Source organism: Cinclus cinclus, chromosome 1, assembly GCF_963662255.1.
Source record: "Cinclus cinclus chromosome 1, bCinCin1.1, whole genome shotgun sequence".
NCBI lineage: Eukaryota > Metazoa > Chordata > Aves > Passeriformes > Cinclidae > Cinclus > Cinclus cinclus.
The window spans coordinates 16,315,124-16,337,456 of record NC_085046.1 but is presented as its reverse complement, the minus strand read 5'-3'; the positions used below and the strand labels follow the sequence as shown (position 1 = coordinate 16,337,456).

The 22,333-nt window shown below is 37.8% G+C and overlaps 1 protein-coding gene across 2 annotated transcripts in view; it reads left to right on the top strand.

Annotated features, from left to right (window-relative positions):
• MYO3A (myosin IIIA) overlaps positions 1-22,333 on the top strand; it is a 103,972-nt gene that overhangs the window by 50,592 nt on the left and 31,047 nt on the right. For both annotated transcript variants that reach the window (XM_062494239.1, XM_062494231.1), the window contains exons 10-20: positions 2,017-2,133; positions 2,892-2,996; positions 3,078-3,161; positions 3,979-4,181; positions 5,923-6,021; positions 6,122-6,236; positions 9,590-9,716; positions 10,454-10,664; positions 12,515-12,662; positions 19,779-19,932; positions 21,147-21,235. In XM_062494239.1, the coding sequence (XP_062350223.1) occupies positions 2,017-2,133; positions 2,892-2,996; positions 3,078-3,161; positions 3,979-4,181; positions 5,923-6,021; positions 6,122-6,236; positions 9,590-9,716; positions 10,454-10,664; positions 12,515-12,662; positions 19,779-19,932; positions 21,147-21,235 (1,452 nt within the window). The remainder of the gene's footprint in view (positions 1-2,016; positions 2,134-2,891; positions 2,997-3,077; positions 3,162-3,978; positions 4,182-5,922; positions 6,022-6,121; positions 6,237-9,589; positions 9,717-10,453; positions 10,665-12,514; positions 12,663-19,778; positions 19,933-21,146; positions 21,236-22,333) is intronic.

Here is a 22,333-nt window from a genome sequence, read left to right as displayed (position 1 = left end):
TAAGTATCCAGTTTGCAATGGTGTATTAACCTGAAATTGGTCTAGGTTCAAGACCTTCCATCCCTGTTGCTTGAACACTGAGAGTTATCTTAAACTAGCTCACCATACTCTCTCAGGCTGGGTTCTTGCTGGCTTACTTTGGTTTGGAAATGCACGAGGGGCAATTTATGTCAACTGAGCCTCTCATCTGTCAATGCCTGCTGGTGAACCTTTGACCAAATTACTGATACAAATGCCTCTGGCTTTTCGAAGTTCAAAAGCTAGTTCACTGTGTGCAGGGAAACATGTTAGTGTTTATTCTTTAAGCTGTGTTTATTCTTTAAGTTTCTACACCAGAAAGAAGAATCAGGCTGTAGCACATTATCTGCAGGTCTTGGAGGCCATCAGTGGTTGCAAACAAGCTGTCATTCTTCATCTGCTGGGCTGTGCATAGACTATAATTCACATTCTCTTATCTGTAAAACTTCTCTGGTATATTGTATCTGTCGGTCCAGAATATTCACTTTGGCACTTGAGCTGGTAAACTGTATAATGCTGACAGCTCACAGAACACCTTCCATCCTCCCAAGTGCTTTGTTATGTTAATTGTAATTGAGCTAACCCAAACTTCTTCTACTGGACAAAGTTCAGGTTTAAGCATTTTTTTGATATTGGGAAGAGTAAGACTGTTGTGGGGTTTTTTTTAATCTTTTACCATAACACATATAAACAATCCAAGCTAAAGAGATTTTATTGCCCAAAAAAGGAGACAAACTGGAATATACCCCATCTCCTCTGAGGTGGAGCATTCTCATGGAAGGCCTCAGGAAGCCTCTATCTAAACGCATTGTTTGACTGTGTAGAGTTACTAAATCAAATCCAATTTAAAACCACTTTCACATATGAATGGCAGCTTCTCGGAACTGTATTCTCTCTTCCACTCAAATTTTTCTTGCAGTTCAGATGGCCCCATCATCAGAGCAAGACAAGAGACCTTCTGTTGGTGCAAGAAATAATTTCAAGAAGGGCAAAAGTTCCCCTAAAATAATTCCATAGCATGAATCTGATTATGGCCTAAAGGAAAACAGAGAGCATTCAAGAGAACAAGAGAACATTCAAAGCCAAAAAGTTTGTCAAGGCAATGGAAAACCAAAATTTTCTCTTTATGTTTTCTCATGAAGGAAATATAATCTCTACAGCTGTTGAGAATTCAGCTTTTAAGTGTGTTAAACAGGACACGGTGTACAACACTGTGAATGGATAGATGAGGAAAGAAAGCAATTCCTTCTCTAGTCCTCTGCTGCCAGTTGGTCTGTTCCAGTGGGTATGGGGTCTAAATATTTTCACATGTACCTCAGATTAGTCTCAAGGCTGGTTTGATTTCTTAGTTCAGCTCTGTGGCCTGTTTTGATTGGAAACCTAACCATGCACTTTATATACCCAGCTCTGTATGCAGAAGAAGCTGAGGGAAATTACATCAAGAAATTTGAATTCTACTAATGGGCCTTTCTTTTTTCTTGGGGAGCTGGCTTTGCAACAGCCAAGAACAATCACAGCAAAGACTGCTTGTTCTTAGGGAAAGATGCCTCACTGTTTATATTAATGGGAACCAAACAGTTGAACATCTGTGTTGCATAACTGAGAGTAGTGCTAGAGCAGCTGTAATGGCAGTTATGGACTCAATCAGATGTCTCTTCCTTGATAAGTTACATGAAAATTTACTAGTAGAAATATAGACAAAACTGTCTCATGGAAACCTCTGATGAGCTGAATGAATGCAGTACTTATTAACTCCTTTTTCTACAGCCACTTGAGGATCTGTAAGTATATATTGTTCAAAGTGAGTTTGGATACAAAAAAACAGAAGTGCTCATGTGTTTGAAAATACTACTCTTAATCCATGATGCACTGTACTTCTAACTATAAATAACTTCCTTCCGCATCCTCACTCATTGAAACCATGTAAGTATTTGATACATTATCCTAATACTCTTTTTTCCTCCGTGCGATTCATTGTTCCTGTTCCTTCTCCATCAGAATACAGTAACGGAGCAGCTGCAGAAGGGTTATGCCAAGGACCAGATCTACACATATGTTGGGGACATTCTGATTGCTGTCAATCCATTTCGGAACATAGATATTTATTCTTCACAGGTGTGAAAATTTAGGTTTCATTATTTTAAACTAGCACCAAATTCCACTGAAATATAAATATTTGTGGCCAATATGAGATTCATTTTAGCTTACTCTGAAAAACAGAATAACCAGTAGAGATGTGCTTTCAAGTGCATATTGACACACATTCTTAATACTTGCTGAAATTCAGCACAGAAATGAGAAACTCTAGTAGAATTAATTTCTAGTGTCTTTATGTCTACAGTGTAGATCATGCACAAAGCAATCTTATAAAATGTTAATTTCTGTGAATCTGTCTCCTCATTATACAGAAGGGAAGTTGTCTCCCTTTTATACAAAAGGGGAAAGATATTAAAGTTGGATCATACAGTAATTTGGGATTATTAATTATCAGATACTACAGGTAAAAAAAAGATCTCAAGTTTTAACATCAGTATCATGCAGAGATACTAATAGGAAGGGAAGCACAAATAAATTTAAATAAGTTGGAACTGTGATGTTTGACAATAAATTTTCTCCTAATGAATTGAGTTTCAAAGTGTAATGAGGGCTAAAATTATAGAAAATTGCGTTTCATTTTTTTTATCAGTTCTTATAGTTCTAAGTACATACAGATTCCTGGTATAGTGAGTGCAGTAACAGCTCCCTCAGAAAAACACTGCTGGAAACCTCAGCATGCTGTACACCAATCTAAAAATGAAACCAAACTTCAATTAAAATTTAAAAAAATAAGTTTTTAAAGGACAATGATATGTTTTTCTTTTTCTTTCATTTAGCATTCCAAACTGTATATTGGAGCCAAACGGACTGCCAACCCTCCTCACATTTTTGCTGTTGCTGACATAGGCTATCAGTCCATGGTGACATACAACTCTGATCAGGTATAGATGAGGTGTCTAATCTACATCCTCTGCCAGGCTGAGAGATATGTGATGAGCTCAGTCTTGCTCTGTTCTCTGCAGTGTATTGTTATTTCTGGAGAAAGTGGAGCTGGCAAGACACAAAGTGCCCATCTTCTGGTTCAGCAGCTCACTGTTCTGGGCAAGGTAAGTGGCAGGGGGATTGTCTCTGTAAGGCTTTGCTATCCTGGGCCTAAAGGGCTGAACCTATGCACAGGGCATGGCTGTGGGGTGAGACTGTTACACATTTTCCAAAGAACATTGGAACCTGGTGCCAATGTATCTGCTCCTTCCTCCCTCCTGAACTAGGGTCACTTGAAAATATGCTTGAAAATAATATAGGGTTTCCACAAGGAGAATTACCCACTGCAGTGAGGGCTGTGACTTAGTCAGATCCCTGTTAAATTGAGTGCCTTCAAGTCACCCAAACAGTACCAAATAAAGTCCTCTTCTAGCTTCTCATCCTTCCACAAGAAGATTGCTGTCAGTGGGACGTAGTCATTCTGGGAAGAGGCCACCATAAATGTCTAAATAAAATGGGTTTTTTGCATGCCCCAGGAGAGATAAAAGCATACTAATAGATTGGTAGGGTGCAGTGGAGCAGTAACCAGATGCTAACAAGGATCCTAAAAGCAGATTGACCATCTCAGAACCACAGAAACCACAGAAATTCATTGGTAGTGTAGTTATCATTATGTTTTATCTCTTCCAGATGGTCTTAGTTCTGAAAATTGCTGTATTCTGACAGATCTCATTGTATATGTGTATATATATATATCTATCTATGTATGTATGTAAATTTTGTTTTATATATATCCCTTTCTCTCCATATAATTCCCATGGGAATGGCTGCCCTGATTATGTCACACTTCACAATACCATTGAGAAGATTAAAGAAACACCTAAAAATGTAGGTATTTGAATAATTACTCATAATTTGAAGCAATATCTTTTTCACATCCAGGCTAATAACAGGACTCTGCAGGAGAAGATTCTCCAGGTGAACAACCTTGTAGAAGCATTTGGGAATGCAGGCACCATCATAAATGATAACTCAAGCAGATTTGGAAAATATTTGGAAATGAAATTCACTTGTGGTGGCACTGTAGTAGGAGCCCAGATTTCGGAGTACCTCCTTGAAAAATCCAGAGTTGTCCACCAGGCAGTGTAAGTATGAAAATTGTATTTGATCTAATTTAGGGGTTACAGAGTAGGCCTATGATGCAGGAAATCACCTTGGTTCAAAACTCAAAAATTAATAAAGTACCTGGAATTTTTTTCTTAAAAGTCATATATGAATATCTTATAAATCTGTAAGCAACCTGAAAACTACTTCAGATTTTCATTGCCCCCTGGGTTATTTAAACAAATCCTATAAAAATGCCCATATGATATATAAAAGAAGAACGTGCAAAGAGTTAAAAACTTTGTAATAGTCCAGGTATACATTTATTTGTGGGACTTTGGAGTACTGTGTTAAACATATCACTTAGATGTAATTTCTCTAAATTTCCTCTAGTAACATAGCTCATTTTCCATTTTGGAACATCTAGTAGGATTTGTTTATAGAGCATTATGGGTCAAAGATCCCTGCCAAGAAGGACTTGGGGGTGGATAAGGGGCTGGACATGACCCAGCCATGGGTACTCCCAGCCCAGAAAGCCAGACATGTCTTGAGCTGCATGCAAAGCAGCATGGGCAGCAGATTAAGGGGGGAAATCTGCCCCTCTACCCTGCTCTGGTGAGACCCCACCTGCAGTGTTGCATCCAGCTCTGGGTCCTCCCTTACAGGAAATACATGGACCTGTTGGAGAAATTCCAAAGAAAACCACTGGTATTATTAGAGGGATGGAGCACCGCTCCTGTAAGGAACAACTAAGAAAATTGGGGTTTTTCAGCCTGGAGAAGTCTTTGGTGTGACCAAATTGCAACTTTCCACCTGAAGGGAGCCTGCAAGAAAGATGGAGAGAGACTTTTTGTAATGTAATGACAGGACAAGGGGCAATGGATTTAAACTGAGAGAGAGTAGCTTTAAATTCGATATTAGAAATAAATTCTTTACTGTGGGGGTGGTGAGGTGTTGGCACAGGTTGCCCAGAGAAGCTGTGGTTGCCCCATCCCTGGAAGTGTTCAAGCCAGGCTGGATGGGTCTCTGAGCAACCCGGTCTAGTGACAGGTGTCCCTGCCCATGACAGGGGAGTTGGAACAGAAATCCTTAAGGTCCCTCCCAACCCAAGACCTTTTGTGGTTCTGTGATCTAATGGTACCCCGGAGATAAACACCTAAGCTCATGCACACAGCAGGGGTTTGAACACAATTCTTTTTTGCCATTTGGTAGTGACTGACTTGGGCATCTCAGGGCTCAGTCGTGGCTGCACATGTTCACCTAGTTCTTTCTCATAAGAACCTTAAATGTGTAATAAACCTCTGTCCTAGGTTTGGGCATCTAGCAAAGCATGCCAAGTCATAAGGCCCTTTTGCTGAATGTGTGCTTCTTGGTTCAGGGCTAAAGGACACAGCACACATACTTCATTCAGTGAACCAGAAGTATATACCTCTCCCACAATCAGAAGGTTTTTTAAAATAACTGGAGTTAAGCAGCCCATTCAATGTGGGTGGGTGAGCAGTGTGGAAGATCTCACACAGCATCTACCAATTGCATCAAAGACACAGCAGCACTGAGCTGCTTTAGCACCAAGCAGCCGCCCTGGCAGTGTCAGGACAAATACACAATGGCATGTAAAGGGTGTTCACAGGAAGTTCTGTATTAAAGCTTCTTTCAGAGTCCTCCGTCAGTTTGTGTGAGTCTTGTTTGTTATTAAAATGACATTTAGTAATAGTATATGTGTCATCGGTAAATGTAGCATGGTTATATTACTAAATCAGTTTGTTGTTTCTGTTGTTTCAGAGGAGAGAAAAATTTCCATATTTTTTATTATATTTATGCTGGTCTCGCTGAAAAGAAAAAACTGGCACATTATAAACTGCCAGAATATAGACCTCCCAGGTAATGTAGTTTATTTTTGAATAAATTGATTACTAAGAAATGCCATGTTGAATTCTCTGCCTCATTTACATTCTAACTCTGTATCCCTGAACTCTTTCAGATATCTGCAAAATGATCATTTCAGAATAGTGCAAGATTTCATGAACAATAGCTTTTATAAGTCTCAGTTTGAATTAATAGAACAGTGCTTCAAAGTCATAGGTTTTACACTGGAGGTGAGTGCTGATAAATCTTTTCCTTTTTGAACTTTACCAGCTACCTCAGGAAAACGTATATAAAGCATTCAAATCTCCCTTGTTATTTTCTTCCTTTAGTATTGTGTTTATGTTTTAGGATCTTGCACAGTCAACTTACTGTTGCATAGTAACATTTAAATTTTTAAAGTTTCAATTCATTGATAAACCAATAAAATGGTATTAGTCAACAAGACTTTGAAATCAGTGAACACAACATGGCTGAGTAATGGGGCGGGGGGAGATTTTAACAAATTTAATGCATAGAAAATTATGTTATAACTGTTTATTAGCCAGTAATTCTAGGCCTGTGAATATGAGCCCCATCTCAGTTTTAAGAGGAAGTCCATGGTGAGAGTTCTAAAAATTCATCTGAGTATTGATGAACTCAATACATTTTCACAACTCCAGGGATAAAGTTGAATGAAGTTCTTAAATCCCTTTGGAGATGAATCTCATCACTAAACATTAACTGAACCCATTCTTTCTTTATGATCTCATATCATTGCTCAGGTAGCTGTTAAACCCCTCTCCTCAGTCTGTCTCTGGTAAAATTAAAATTAAAAAGGACTGGATTTATAAAGGAAAGAAATCCTATCCTATGACCTAGTTTTACCTTAGGAGAAGTGGTGGATCACTGGTGTCATTTGTCTCTGACTTTATTTATAAGCAGTATAAATAGTATGGGCCATACAGTATCCGTGAAATATAGCACTAGTGCTGCAGAATGGATATATGTTTTAATTTCTCTGACAAAACTGTATGTGGTAAGGAGCTTTTCACAAATAATTACCCACTTCAGTTGACTATTTCTGGCTTCCCTCAATGTAAATATTTGAAATACCTATCATAACAGATTTATTCACCTATTTTGTTCCTCCATAGTCACTTTGCATTAGTTTGTAGTGGCAGTGGCATCACAGTCTCTTTCACCTCTACATGTTATTCACAACTGCATTTAGTAATATCACACCTGTACTATCACATCCTTTCACTTGTGCTTTCACTTTTCCAGAAGCAGCATGAAAGAACATTCATGGTTTAGCACTGATAGCAGATTTATCACAGCACCAGAGACCTTGATAAGTCGTAATTTAAAGCATGAAAAGCAGCAAGGCTGTTTTTGTTTCCAGTTCTTTTGTTCACTTGGACAAGTGGAAACAATAATCTTGATCATCCAAAAGAGGCCTTCCATACACCCTGAAGATGCAGTTAGAACCAGGTCACTGGCTGCATTGTGCAGTTCTAGCATGGATCTTCACTTGATTAACTCAGCAAGGCACTGGGAGCTGAATCTGTGAAGAATTATCTACCTGTAGAACCCCACCATTTCAGAAGCAAGCTGAGTGCCATAGGCAATCTGTTCGTGGCTACTTGTGATGTCAGCCTGCCTTGCATCCTCCTCAGCGTGAATTAGTGTGTCTGAGGCTCTGCTTGCAGGAGTGAAGGAAGTCTTCTTCCCATACTGAGGTTCTGATATTGGATACATTGTAAGGACAATTTTTTTCAGGGAAAAAAAAATTCCATAGGAAATTGAATTCCTTTCCTAAGTTTACTTATTTGTAATGCAGCCTTAAGCTTTGACATTCATCCCAGCGCACAGAGGAATTTCTATATAAGCATGTTCAGTGTTTTATTAGCAGAAAGCCATGGACAGAAAAAATCTTTGGCTAAAATTGAGACCTAAACAAAGCTTTATTCCTTTGAAATTTGCTTTCTGACTGACAGATTTTAAAAGTAACTACTGTCAGTACTCCCTGTCTTAAAATCACACTGTTTTATTTCAGGCTGCACAGCAAAACTAGTAAGAAAGGACTGCCTGAGGGGAACAATAATTATGCTGTGTGAGACAGATCCAGCCAGATTTCAAAAACCCTGGAAAAGGGCAGAAAAATGTCAGCAGCTATACATATTGTACAGCATGATGGCAGAAGTTAATCTATCCATTTCTTTGCGTTTCAGCTGTGTCCCTAAGCTTAAAATGAAAATGAGTGCTTAATCCTAAGTAAACTGCGTGCAAATTACCCTCAGCATATTTTTTTAGAGTGAGCTTATCCAGTTTGTCTTGCTGTCACTGGAATCACTATTTATTAACTGCTAGTTTAACTTCTGAAAGTATTAAAAACAAGCTCAAGTGTTCTAGAGCAATTAGAGATTTTATCTGAGTAAATGATGCCTGACGTGGTACCAGCAAACTATTGAATAATATGAATAAAGTTCTGTGCAATTATTAAAAGTTCATCGTTATAAAATACCAATCAGATTTGCAAAACTGCTTCTTATAAAACTATAAAAGTTTTCTACCTACTATTTATAAAACACACTATTACTGTATGCTGCAAAGTATACAGTGTCACAGACTCCTAGTCTGCTTTACAGGTACACCTAGTATTTTCTGAGTAAAAAACACTCTGATAATCAGGTGTAATGAGAAACATTCACCATTCAGGTGAATCTAAGTCCAACCTGCAATGAAAGCATTCTTTTACTAATCCCAAATATTATTTGGAATTTATATATTCATGCATTGGTACTTAATTTAATGTATATATCACTCCACTATCCAGAATAATAGCAGCCTTTTTCAAGACAGAATCCCTTTTCACAAAATCACAGAATGAACTAGGTTGGAAAAGACCTTTGAGTTCATCAAGTCCCACCTATGACCTAACACCACCTTATTAACTAAACCATGGCAGAACCTCCTAAATAATGTGAAATCTAAATTTGTTTAAGCAAAGTCCATTTTAAGATATTTCGGTGAGCTCCTAATTGACATTTTGAAGGCTAAAGTGCTTTGCCAAATCAGAGATGTGAGGCCTCACTCTTCTCCCAGTGAATTTTTTTCTGATGACGTTGGTGGGAGATGATATTGACCTATTATTTAGAGTACCTTTGTTTCCATGATGCAAGAAACATCAGTGCATATTTTCTAAATATTTTTGTTGATCTAGGTATTAAATCTTTAGACATGTTTGCACCTGCAGACACAGTGAAGGGTAGATATAAATAACCTCTGAATTCTTTCTGTGTAAAAGGATATGCACACCACTGTCTTTGCTTTCCCTACTTCGCGTCCATCCTGACCTGTCAACAAGTACTGAAGAGAGGTTAGACTATGGCTTGTTGCCCTCTTTGACTGTCTTACTCTTGAAAGACTTTGCTAAGTACGGAATAGGAATAATTGCTGACAATAGCACTCCTGAAAGTAGTGGAAACGTGGCAGACAGCAGGAAACAACACACACATATGCCCATCACACAAACCACAGAAGCAAATTACCTGGCTATTGTGTATTGTTGTTGTTGTTTTGTTTTTTTTAATATACTTTTCAGGAACTTGGAAGTGTGTACAGTGTCCTGGCTGCAATTTTAAACGTGGGTAACATTGAATTTTCTGCAGTAGTATCTGAACATATGATTGACAAGAGCAACATTTCCAATCCAGTAGCCCTTGAGAACTGTGAGTGGATTTTTCTTGATTTAACATTGTTTTCTTTTGGTGTTCTCATAGCAAATTTATTTTATTGTAGGAGAGGTATCAATGAAAACTGTTTTCACATGGAAATTTTGCAAGAATGATTAAAAACTGAAAGTACATTACTTCTAAGCCCATCTGAATTCAAATGCAAAAAAGAAAAAAATTTCCATGTTATGCATCTTATTTGACTAACCAGTTCACTGGCATACAGGAAACATGACTAATAATGCAGATGCCTGAAAAAATCTTTGGAATTTTTCCAAGGTTATTTGAACATTTGATGGAGAACCTCATTAACACATTGAATATTTTTTTCCCAGTTTCTTTCTCAGCTGCTCATTACTTGTTCCCCACAAGTGCCTGTGGAAATGCGACTCACTAATTCTTTCAAAGGGATGCCTTACATTATAAGCTGCTAGGAGGTAGAGGAGGCAAAGGGGCAAAGATTCTCCAGCAATTTGCTATGCTTTCTCAGTAATTACACCTGGGGAGATAATGAAGCCTTCACACTATCATCTTCACACATTCTCTTGCCATAGAAAAAATATTGTGGAACTGGGAAATAAGCGCCCCTTTTTCGGAGCAAAAGGAGAACAGCGGTGACTTGAATGAGTGGGTTATAACTAAGAGGGATATTCGCACCTCACAACTTGGGTACTTCTTACATAGTCACCTTCCAAAATCTGTCTCTGAGCTATGCCTGTGACATTCCTTCCCAGGTGCATCCCTGCTGTGTATTCAGGCAGATGAACTGCAAGAGGCCCTCACCTCTCACTGTGTAGTGACTCGAGGAGAAACAATTATTCGTCCCAACACTGTGGAAAAAGCTACTGATGTCAGAGATGCCATGGCCAAAGCACTGTATGGGCGCCTCTTCAGCTGGATAGTCAATCGCATCAACACCTTACTCAAACCTGACAAACATTTGAGGTAAAAGGAGATTTTTCAGAATAAAGAGATATTTTTTTCTGTGGGAATAATATCTGTCTTACAGTACAGTGTTTAGTGTAGGCAAGTTCTTTTTCTCTGCTATGTTTTTGTTTATGATCCCACCATGTCACAAATGGTTTGTGCTGTTCATAGTATATAGTGAAGACACAATAGATATGGTTGGGAAAAGCATCTGCTGTTTTCCTGCTGATCTTTACTCATTTAGCCCTTTATTTTTCTTTTGTATTTTTAACCCTTTTAACTTCTAACCCTTTTTCTTTTGTATTTTTTCAGTGTAAACATTTGATATTCATCATGTTGATTACATAGTCAAATTCTACTTTTATTTACACTGATGCTGTTGCTTTTGTCAGTGTTGTTATGAGCATGATTTCATATATGTGTGGGAATAGTTTTCAAACACATTTACTGAAGGTATCAGCCGCTTCACTTACAAGGTGACATTTTAAATGCCATATAAATAACGAATAGCTTTGGTTTGCAGATCTGGATTTCCTGGATTTTCTCTTCTTAAATCAGAGGAGAGCCAAGGTTGCAATCCTAAAATTTGTCTAAACTTTTAAGTATTCCGTTACAGCAGAGCAACAGTAACAGAACTTTAATCAGTAAATGATAGGATAAAATCCACGATAGATAGGGCAGCACTTCTAGCCTGTGGGCCTCTCTCACTTGTCTGTTACAGAGCCCTTTTCAAACTGTATACTTATTTATTGTGCTGGTGAGGAGGGAGAAAATTCATCCTGAAATGCTCACTTTAAAAAAAACCTCAAACAGCTTTTGCTTGATTTTGTGGTAGTAAAATAATTTGCATTTTCTATTTTTATGTAATTAGCTGTGAAAAGGAATGGGGCAGATAAATTTTAGTAGTCTATTCATCAAAAACGTAATTTTGAGACAGATTAAATAGTTCCCAAATTCAGATCACTCCACAAAGAAACACTTCGTTTTTTGAGATGAACTTCACAAAGAGAATTAAGTACTATTCATGAGTGTCTTGAGGATGACTCTTAATTTCTGATTTCCTAGATATTTATTTTAAAAATGGCTGCAGATAGATCTTCAAAGAGGTGTTATAGAAAAATGGGGTTTATATTTTACTTGCCTAGAAAATACACTAACGTCAACCTCAGTTAGTTATAAAACTATATCCCCTTAATTTTTTGCTTCAGCAAATAAATATTAGAGGTTTTTCCAGTTGCAGAAGTGATCACATAGCTTCAGTATGCCCTACTTAAAATATCAAACCAAAGTTTTTCCAGTGCTTCTCTGGAATTTAATTGGTAATTTAAATTCATACCACATCCCAGTGCATAAAGTAGTTATTCAGCTGCATAAAATGTCTAGTTAGTCATTCTTTTTTACTTTAATGTTAAACTAAGCAATTTTAATTGTTATGAATAAATAATATGAAGAAATAATACTTAAAGACAACAGCCTTTAATTTCAGGATGCTGGTGAGTAAAGCCTGTGTTGTTACAAGAGAAACAAGAAAATTTGTTCTTTCTGTACTATAGTCAGCTTCTTAGAATAATTACTTACAAATATTAGTGTAAGAATAAAATTGTAAATCCCTTTTCACCTGTCAGTTCACTTAGTTGTTGTGTGATTCAGTGCATCTGGTCTGCATTGCAGTAATCATTGAATTGATCTGCATTTATGTATTTCAAACTAACAATTGTTGTCATTTTAAGAGATACCTGGTTCAGCAAAACTTATCTTTTTTAACTGGTGTACAGATTTAGCCCATGATTTCCTTTTGTGAAATAGTAATGAAGATGGTTAATGTAAAATAAAGATAGAACAATGAAAAGTATATTTCATCTTTGCAGTGAAAATGATGATGGCTTGAATATTGGAATTCTTGACATCTTTGGCTTTGAGAATTTCAAAAAAAATTCTTTTGAACAACTCTGTATCAACATTGCCAATGAACAAATTCAATTCTACTTCAATCAACATGTCTTTGCCTGGGAACAGGTATCTGTTGGTTATTTTGATGAAGCTTTAGTATTACTGAACGTATAAAACCTCATCTCAAGAAACTGCATTGTTCCTTCTCCATTATAACTTGTAAATAGCAGATTATAAAAAAGGTTTTTTAAGTGTGTTTTCCATGAAGCAGTATTTGCAAGTAAAATGCCAACATAAAATGCATTAAACTTGAAATTTACAGTAACTAAGCAACAGAACACTGTGATAATCTGATTGATGCAAATTCAATGTTGTTTTCTTGAGGAATAATGAGTTTTGTAACCTATGATTCTCTAGTAAAAAAATTAAATGAGTGGTAACAAAATTTTGAAAGTGCAGTGTTCTTAATAGTTTACTAATAAGCTTAATGAACACTGAAATTCCATTATTAAAAACTGCAAATCTCACAATTATTTTGTTCTTCTTGAGAAACTAGATCATCTCAGCTAAGTAATGATGGATTTAATTTAAATAATTTATTTTAAAGCAGAGAAAAGGAATAGCACTATAAATATAAAAGTTTATGATTTTGAAGAGGAGAGGGGAAAAACCTCAAAAAAATAATCTCAACTTTGTAAATAATTCCAGGAGAATTAAATTAACCACCTTTAAATCATTATTCAGTATTTTTATTTGAAGAAATAACATGTCCAGGAAAAAAAATTTTCTTGCTGAGAATTGAAATATTTCAGAATTCTCTATGGCAGAACAGTCAGAATTTAAATCATAGGTGAAATTATATTTCTGCTGTTTTGCTGAAATTATTGGTGTTTATAATACATAGATGAAAATTCTCCTGAATTGCAATTTTAATTGTTAGTAGTATTTTATCAGTGTAAATCATTATTTGTTTTAAGGATGAGACAAATACAAGTTTGGAATGTGTCCATGCATGCAGATGTGTACATGCATGTCCATGCATTTCAGTCTAGAGGTGTATATATTTATGAGTAATATGACAATTTTTTTTTATGGCTCAGTGTTTTATCCTCTTTCTGCTTATTTCAGGAATATTGTCTTGTATCTTGTAGTTGTTTTTATAAATTTATGTGCAAGATTATCGACACAACTATTTCCTTGGTTTTAATATCATCTAAAAGCCAAAGAAAATTTAACTAGACCTACTGTAATTACTTAGGCATCTTCTTTCCAAAGTACACAAGTTCACAAAAGAAGGGCACTTGGCTATTGCTGTTTCCAACAATTGGGAGATGGAAATAGCAGAGACTGCATCAACAATATTTATTCCTGTCAAACCCAGGCGCTGACCAGGTCTCATGGACTTGCATATGTCCACTTTGCTTAAATGTTCACTAACTTGATCCTCCCATGCTAATTTTAAGTCTTTCTTGCTCCAGATTTTTCTCCTGGTCTCAGGGACCTGGGGTTATCAGTCAGGACCGATGCAAAGAAGGCATTGAATATCTCAGCCTTTTCCATGTGATCCACAGACTTGTTCAGCAGCAAGATCACATTCTCTCTAGTTGCCTTTTGTTGGTCAGGGACCAGCCTTGGCTTTCCTAGCCCTATTCCTGTACACCCAAATATTGTCTTAATGTTCCTCCTCTTTTTTTAATTAGAGTCAAGTTCAGAGCTTTTTGGCCAGACCTATATTAATGCAGAGGTTTGTGGAGTCACCATGTAGTAGGAACAGTTTGCTCTCTTGCATATGCCTTGCTGCACCATGGTGAGGGTGATTACTCTGCTACTGAGCAGATGAGGGGGAAAATTAACTTCTTATTTTGGCAATATACAGTCTGCCCATTTCTGTAATAAATCAGTACAACTATGGAAGGGGAAGGTAATCTTTATTTACAGAATCTTGAAGTGCATCAGTTTTACCCATTTCCATTCTCTCTCTCATAGATTTCATTGATTCACAGATATACAGAATTCAACATGGCATGTGTGGGGGTGGTTGTGTGTGTTCAAATAGTCTGGCCAAGAAAATTTGTGAGTGACATATAGAATAATGGACACCTGCTGGCAAGTCTTCATCATGTCTCTTAGGTTCTTCTTTCTGAAGTAGCTTTTGGACATATATTTTACAGCCTCAAACCTTTATTTACTTCAGCATCTTTAGGCATCAGTAATCTTCAGGCAAGGTCATTATCTGGCTTTACTTGTTTGGAATATATATATTTTTTATCCCTACGGTCCATTTCCTTGGTGGGGTCATAAGAAAATTGTGTGTGATGTGCTATAACCTCACAGTCATGCTCCTGCTGTCAGGTTTGGAGGGTGTTCCACTCGCTAACTCTCTGCACTGTGTTTTTAAGTAAGTAAATTAAGTGAAGGCCTCTGTTCTTGATGTAAGAAACTCTTTCCTCAGTTTCATTGTTATAAACAAATGTTCTTCAATCAAATCACAGGCTATTCTTTTTAGACTATTTTTTCTGGTGCTTATATGCGCATTTCCATTCATATTTCATTTATACCAGTCCTAATATTTCTATTACAAGTGTCCACATCCAGCCTGAAATACCAACCAAGTGACTGTCTACCTTAATTTGCATCAAACCACTGTATCAGATTATATCAAACTTCATTATATTATCTTGTAGCAGTCTCTGAAGATATTACTACAGCAGGGAATAAGTAGCTATATAGATTAAGTTCATGTAAGTGTGGGTGTAATTCTCCCCCTTTCAGAGATGGGAAATGAGAAATGTGTTATTCTGCATTGCAACCCAAAGGCATAGAATGATTTGTGGTATGATTCATAGTCATTATAAGACATCACTTTTCACTTATTTATTACATGATTGTCCCAGTTTTGCATCACAAAAACAGCCTTTCAGAAAGCAGGTGGCTTCAGAATAATTTCTGTTCACTGTAAGGACTCTCCTGTGTTGATACCACTAATGTACTTTAATTGTAAATTAAAATAAAAATAATCACTGATGTATAAAACAAATTTTAGGATGACTTCTGCCCTTTGCTGATGTAGCTGCCTGACTGTGCAAATGATTTTATATGCAGGGGTTTGTGGTTTAGGCTCTAAAAGACAGAAGTTATGCTTAGGAGAAGGCTGATGGCAGAAGTCACCAAGACCTTTGTGAGGAGTTTCCATTAGCCCTGACTGTTGTGCTGCTGGAGCTATCCTGTCACTGGGGACCCAGACTAGTGTATCTTCACAGCCCTGTGCAGTGCCAGACAGACATCTCAGATTGCCCTGTGCTACCTCAGAAATCTCTAACACAATGCTGCACTGAACCCTGTAGACCTACCCAAGGAAGACTGAAGAATTTAAATTCTTTTACACTTTTGCAAGATATGTAAAGTGTACAGATACATTGCTTTTTCATCCCTGTTTTGCCCTGTTCACATATCACATGCAATTTGATGAAATTTTACTTATCTAGTGGGAAGTTGAGGCCTAAACCAATTGATTATATTTTAGTTTGTCATTAACCCATGTTCACCTAGTTAGTAGTGATTATGTCATCAGAGAAGGTGAATCATATTTTGGCAACTTGACCAATGAAGCCAAGCAGTAAATACACTCATAAGGTTGAATTGTACTTTCAGTGTTGCAGGTGACATTGTTTTATCATTGTGAGTGTTCTCTTTTCTGTATCTGAATCTGAAAAGTGCTCACGGTTTTGCTTTCCTTGGAAGTGTGGCCCACAAAAAAAAAAGGCCACAGTAGTGACAGGGGTGGAGAAAAGGAACAACATGAGGCTCAGGGTGTCACCCAGAGTGAAGTCTCTGTGGGCCAACATGGAGAACTCAAACCAAATTTAGAATTTATTCTTGATTGTTGACTTAATGTTTGCATTTAAGAATAAAGTTTTTGAGGCCTGAATACAATCTCCTTTCACTAATTTAACAGAAAGACTGAAGTGGGTATATAATTAAGATAAAGGTAGTGTAGATTCCCAGTAGTCAATGGAGATAAATAGATATATCCCTATCTCTACTGACTGGGGAGAGAATGTGGCCTCTCAACTTAGTCACTGCTTTTAGTTTTGCTAGCACAAGGGGTTTTTTGGCTAATATAAAGGCAAAGCAGAACTTTTGGACCTTCAGTCCTGTCCTTCAAGGTTTTCCTCTTACATATTAGATACTGATGAAAGTTAATTTCTGTCAGCTCCGTGGTCTGCAGGTCACATTGTCCAGCAAGACAGTCTTCCCATTCCTTTCTCATTTGTCATTCCCCCATAAGTAAAAGGTATAATGGCAGATAGCTAAAACATTTTGGAAAGTAGCAAGTTTGCTGTCAGTTGGAAGGATGATGCTTTTTGCATTAAATGTATGCAGTGTTTATTTTACATTCTCACGACAATTTAATCTTCTAGTTTCAGCTTGAAACAGTTCCTTCTGAATAAGTCTCTGGTGTCCCCATTTAAACCAAAATGTCATCATGAAATGTACTCAGCAAAATGGCATTACTTTATGAAATGTGAAGACCATTTCCTAATGCATTTAGTAATTCTTTTGTTACCATTGAAACCAGGTGGTATGAGCTAATGTTACATAGTTTTGATCACAGGAAAGATACCATGTAATACTAAGATGAGACAGGAGCCCAATTAATAGTGTAACTCAATTATTCCTTTTGACATCCCATCCACAGGAATACTTTCTAATGGATTATGTTTTAGAATTTCAAGAAGTAGCTATTCTGTGGAGCTTTCTTGTCACAAAACATCACGGGGGATTACAAAATCCTGTAGCTGATTCATTTTATTAATTCAAATAAGACCTATTTCATTACATTTTTATGATGTCCATCATTAAAGCTTTTATACTTGCTGTTTGTATCCTAATGATGCAATTGAAAGCAGCACTGCATCAGAAAATGTAGTACAGTATAATTTCTGAGTCATCTGTCACACTGGTGCTGGCTTGGTCATCAGCTGTCCTTCAGGAGCCCGTGGGAAGTGATGGAGTGAACTCCTTCATATCCTGCTGGGGGATGGCAGTGTTACCAAAACTGTCAAGGCTGGCACTCTTTCATTTGTTGAGATACAAAGGACACAAACTGAGTGGTCACATACATGGCAGGCTTGGAGGTCAGGCCCTGTGTGCTGCCTGGGCAGGGAGGGGAGCAGATGTTGTAGCATTATGATATAGCATAATAGTACAGCTACTAAGAGTTCCTTCTTTTTCAAGGAGAACACTTTTATCAGCTCTCTAAACCAGCCTCTCTCACAAGCATTTGAAGTTGGAAAAAGTTTATGATCAGACAGGTTGGTTGTGAGAGCTTGTTTGAGGATGTCTGACTGTCACAGAACCACTCTCCTCTGGTAGATCCATCCTGAGCAGTCTGTTCCCCTTGCCCCCCCTGATAAGAGTACTCTAGATAATCCTAGGCTGGTTCCATGAACATCTGTGTGTCAGTGCAGCTGTAGCCCTCAGTTAAACTGCCCCTGCTCCCATGTTATCTCTGGGAGATTACACAGGCTTTCTGCATTTCTGCCACCTACTCCTACAGCTCCTACTAACTTCCCGCCTATATCATGGGAACATTTATTACTCTCCTGTCTTGTCCAGCTACTCAGGTCATTGATTAAAATAAAAAAACAAAACTCCACCTGTCCACTGCTTCAGGGGAGACACGAATGAGGTTAATCCTCCTTGTCTCAAATGAGGAGCCCTCATGGGGCTGTAGACAAGATTTGTACTGATTACACCCTTGTGTGGCATATAAACTGAATTATAAGCTATCCATAGCTTGAAGAGTGTCCTGGGAAATTACATCAGTCTGGATACTGGAAGGGTTTAGGTATATATTTTGTGTCCTCTTTCAAATGGATCAGCAGATATTTATTTGTGCCTTCCCAGTCTTATTGATTTTATGCCTTTTGCTGTTTCTCTGAGATTAAGAGGTATGAAACAGGTGTTCTGTTGTATATGAAAGTGAACTTATTTTCTAAATGTTCAATGTGTTGCCTTCTTCACTCATTCAGACTCAAGTAAATGACACATAAGGAGAGGTCTTCCAAGGTTAGAGGTCTGTGAACTCATTAATATTAGCCATCATTCATTTTTGTGACACTCTTCTCACAATGAATTCTAATGGCAAAACTGTCATGTTAGCACCATACATGAATACAACACTTATAAAGTCCTATCCTTTGGCAGAGGGAGGATTTTTAAAGTAGATCAAAAGCTCTGTGTTTCACAGTACAGCCTGCACAGGAGTGAATGCAACCCTGGCACAAACAGGAGCATTGTGTAGTAGATAATTTCTATTGCTTTACCTAATGCAAGCAAAAAAAATGGGGGGTGGCAGTCCCTAGAGCAACCCTCTCTGGGTAAATCTACAGCTGTCCTCTGCCTTGCTAAAGGATTAAGGAAGGTCATTCTTGTGTTCTCTGGCTATAATCTAAATTATAGTCAAGATAAAATCATCACAACACACTGCAGACACTTTTGTTATTTGTTTTTTCTTAGTCTGGGAGGAATCCAGAGATATTTGAAGTCTTCAGAAGAAAATCAGCCAGACCAAACCAAACAAAAAAAGCAAACAAAGAAGTACACCCCACCAGCTTTTCTGTTGTTTTTAAATCTTGGGAAATACCTTTCCCTAGTTCCTTAAAAGGAGTGAAAATGTATTAGATGCAAATCTGAGGCAATTTATTTACTTCTTAGGACGTACACAATTCTTCAATTTTCAGAGAGTATGTGCACCTTTTTTGTTTACGTAAGAGTTTTTCCAGGTGTTTGAGGAGGGTGATCAAACAAGTAAAGCCACTGGAACCTGTAGTCACATTTCTAAATCTTAACCATCAGTTAAATCTGAGCAATGAATTAGGAATGTAAATATAGTTCTGAATGGTTAAGAAATTTTCAACATTTCAGACCAGGGAAATAAATAGACCCTTAGGTCTCTATTTGCAAACAATATACTTAATCTTCTTCAACTATGTTTCTTTAATTCTTGCTATTCCTGTAAAGTATCTTACTTTACCAAATATGCCATAGGAGTATTGAACTTATATTCAAAACCAGTATCCCAGCTGACATTTGTTTCTGCAAAACCTTGATGTCTGTCATGCCTGAGGCATGCTTTTTCAGTGTAGTTTTAATTTGCTACAATTGACAGTTAGTGAATTATTTTCTGAAGTGGTTCTATATGCACAGACAAAGCATGCCTTCTGTTTCTTGCTGCAGAATGAATACCTTTATGAAGGTGTTGATGCCAGAGTTATAGAATATGAGGACAACAGGCCCCTCCTAGATATGTTCCTGCAGAAACCAATGGGTTTATTGTCTCTGCTGGATGAGGAAAGTCGATTCCCACAAGCAACAGATCAGACACTTGTAGGTAAGTATATGGTTCATTTCACAGTTTTACAGCTTGTCTTCTGTCCGATTTCTGTTTGGCATGTAAAGTTCAGGCTATATGCTAGTTATGCTTTTAGTGAGCCCCCATTTCAGTGTCACAGTGTGTTTGAGGGAGACATGCCTGCTGGGATGGCTGTGTCCTTGAGGTTCACAGAGAAACATCAAGAGTACAAATGAATCTAAGCTGCTGATCCAGGTTTCAAGTTCTCCCGCCTTCAGGATTTTTTTGCTGCAGAGCTTGAGAAGTAAAGATCAAACTGAGTTAAAACTCTAGGTTCATAGACCAAGAACACTGTTTGCAAAGTTTAGTCATGTTCAGCACTGAGATTTTTGATGAGCAGTATCTGAGCAAGAAGTTTAATACTTTTTAAGAGTAATGACTGTAAACATGCCTCAGTGCCTTTCAGCAAATTGTGCTTTCTGGGTATTTTTTATTCACAAATTAAAACACCTAACATCATTGTAATTCAGATCCTGAATATTTCAGTGCTGTTGAGTAGCTGCAATTACCATTGACTTCATTATTTCAGTTGCATTTCTATGCAGATAAATCCTGGTTTTATTCATTTTTGTATGTGCAAAGTGTCAGATTAGAGTTTTAACCAACATCCAGTCAGAAAATCTAATAACATCCAGTAACAATGCCCATGTTAAAGCAATTATATGAGCTTATTGTCCTTTTATGCTCATGCTTTTTAGTCTACAGTACAGAAGCACTCAGTCAATGAGTAAATGTTCCCTCACAACTCCTCAAGGAGCCCTTAGAAAAGATTTCTGCATTGTTTCATATTTTTAGATCAAAATCTTGGATAGGCAAGCCCTGGAAGAGTTTAAAACACACGTGGATGTGGCACCTGGGGACCTGCCTTAGTGGTGAACAGAGCGGTGCTGGGTTAAGGGTTGGACTCAATGATACTACACATCTTTTCCCACCTTAATGATTCTATGATTCCCTGAAGTCACATATTAAAAAATTGGAACAAAATAAGTAACTTGTCCAAGAACTCCTATAGTCTCTATGGAGTGTCTTTTGTAAGAAGACCATTATGGTATCTCTGTCCTTGAAAACATCAGTGTCTGTTTTGTGCCTCTGCGTTGGCTGAGAACCCAGGAAATATCCTTGGAGGGATGCAGCTTCAGAAAAGAATAATTGTAGAGTAACGCCAGTAAGATAAGCTATGTGTTTTCTTTCAGAAAAATTTGAAGATAATTTGAAATCAAAATATTTTTGGAGACCCAAAAGAGTAGACCTAACCTTTGGAATTTATCATTATGCAGGAAAGGTAAGACACCTGATGATGTTAGCTGGGGATTGTGGAATGGTAGGAAGTAGAAGAGGTCACCTGGGTTGATTCTCAACAGTCGTCTCTTCAGGCCAGACATGGGGATGTTGGTAGTGCCTTACATGTCAAAAGTAAATTAAAAAGTTATTATCCCTCATTTAAAAAAAAAAGCAATAGCAGGAGTGTATTTTTCTTAAATGTCACCAGGTAAATGAACTGACTGTATTACAGAAGACCCAGAACATAACTGGTATGTAATGCAGCTCAGTGCTCTTCCCTTTAGTTCCTCAAAGTCTTGCACCATGACTGTTCCCACTTTTTCTAACCAGGACGCAGCTCCATTCTTTCTCTTACTTCACACCTTTAGCCTTTCTTAGTTCTGTACTTTGTCATCAGCCAGACAGAGAGTGCAGGCCCTTCTTCCTTCTTCATTCAGTGAGCAGCATCCATACCAGGTGACTTGCTGCACGTGCTGTGCAAACACAGGAGGAGCTGCTCTTACACTGCAGCAGGGTGACACTGGTCACCTGAACCTTGCTTTGGGAAAGCAGGACCTCCCACCTCCTTCTGAGCCCTTTTGAAGGGTACAGAGCAAGCACTGATGTCTCACATGGGAAACCATGCTGGCTCTGTGCAGTGCTGGAGCAGTTGGCCTGGGAAGGGACAAATACTACAGATGGGAAACCATGCTGGCTGTGTGCAGTGCTGGAGCAGTTGGCCTGGGAAGGGACAAATACTACCCATCAGCTGATGGAAAATACTTTACCCCTTATGTAAGACAGCCAGCTACAAAGGCCCTCTTGTAACTCTTCTGAGCCTCATCTCCAACTGAGTTGCATTTCACCAGCATAGCATAATTCACTTCAAGGAGTGGAAAGCCAGATCTCCCTCTACCATTCCTGTTACCAGCCACTGAAGATGAGGAATTACACCACTGCCCCATCAGTGTTCAACAAATTCTTTTATTAGGAAGTTTATTCTGCTGTCTAACTTATGTCTCCATTCTGCCCTGTAAATTCAACACCCCTAATCCAGTTTACTGTGGAACTGGAGAACAATTTCCTCTTTTTTTACAAGTCTTTTTCATCATTTAAGACT